We start from the raw sequence: 965 nt of genomic DNA on the forward strand, positions 1-965 counted from the left end.
CTGCTGAATATTTAGCTTTGGCTCCTATAAAAACATTTGCAGTGGATTGACTGCATGTCCTTGTTACTCCTTGGAGATGAGATTCACTTCTACCCTTTCACTGATGGTTTCTGAGGGAGCCTGGGCTCTGCTGGGTGGTGTCAGGCAGCTGCACCTGCAGAGAAGTCTGGTTTCTCTCTGATGCCTGTAGAAAAGGGTAAATGCTGGGGCATTTTCCTAGGGAAGAGACACAAGGCTCATCAGTCTCCTGGCAGAAGCAGCAGATTTAGATAGTATTGTTATTATAATTTTTGAAGTCCTTTCCCCCCTGGAAGTGGGTCTGTGCCCAGGGCAGAGCAGGACTGGATTATTGCCTTAGTGTGTGTTGTGCTCCTCCTCACCTTGTGCTCTCCATTGCCAGATAGAGGAGGCAGTGGCTGTTCTCCAAGCACACCAGGCCACCGAGGCCCCTCACAAGAGCAGCTCCATGCCATTCCTGCAGTGACTCCAGGTAGGTGCCCAGAGCTGCTGCAGCTGTTGGGGTGTGTGTGGTGTGCTCGGGGTTTCCAGCTCCGAAACTGGGGATTGGGTTTCTTGTCCAGTCCAGGTAAGGCTTGATGAGCAACATCAGACTCTTTGACTGTAAAATTCCATTTCTTAAATTGCATCCTCTGTTTTCTAGATGCAGAGACATAGTTCTGTGTGGGGTTTTTTTCTGTGTTGATAAGGGCAACAACTGTGCAACCAGCAAGGAAGATAAGAAAGGATTTTGCTTTTCTGTAGGTCTAGTGGGGCCCAGCACTATCTCTCCTGGGATTTCCCAGGGCTTTTTGCTGAACCTTGTCAGCAGATACCTATACAATGCTGGTAGTCCTGGTTGCCTTGATCAGGAGAGCTGGTCTTGCTGCTGAGGCTGGGACAGACCCATTAACAAGCAATTCAGATTCTCATGTACCCCTTAAAAGATAGTATTTTCTCCCCTTGTG

General features: G+C 48.8%; 1 protein-coding gene across 1 annotated transcript in view; it reads left to right on the plus strand.

Moving 5' to 3' along the window:
* PABPC1L (poly(A) binding protein, cytoplasmic 1-like) overlaps positions 1-484 on the plus strand; it is an 11,486-nt gene extending 11,002 nt beyond the window's left edge. The window contains exon 13 of the mRNA XM_009998783.1: positions 401-484. Coding sequence (XP_009997085.1) covers positions 401-484 — 84 coding nt within the window. The remainder of the gene's footprint in view (positions 1-400) is intronic.
* The last annotated feature ends 481 nt before the right edge of the window (positions 485-965 follow it).

The sequence above is a fragment of the Chaetura pelagica genome, unplaced genomic scaffold, assembly GCF_000747805.2.
Source record: "Chaetura pelagica isolate M959 unplaced genomic scaffold, ChaPel_1.0 scaffold275, whole genome shotgun sequence".
Classification (NCBI taxonomy): Eukaryota; Metazoa; Chordata; class Aves; order Apodiformes; family Apodidae; genus Chaetura; species Chaetura pelagica.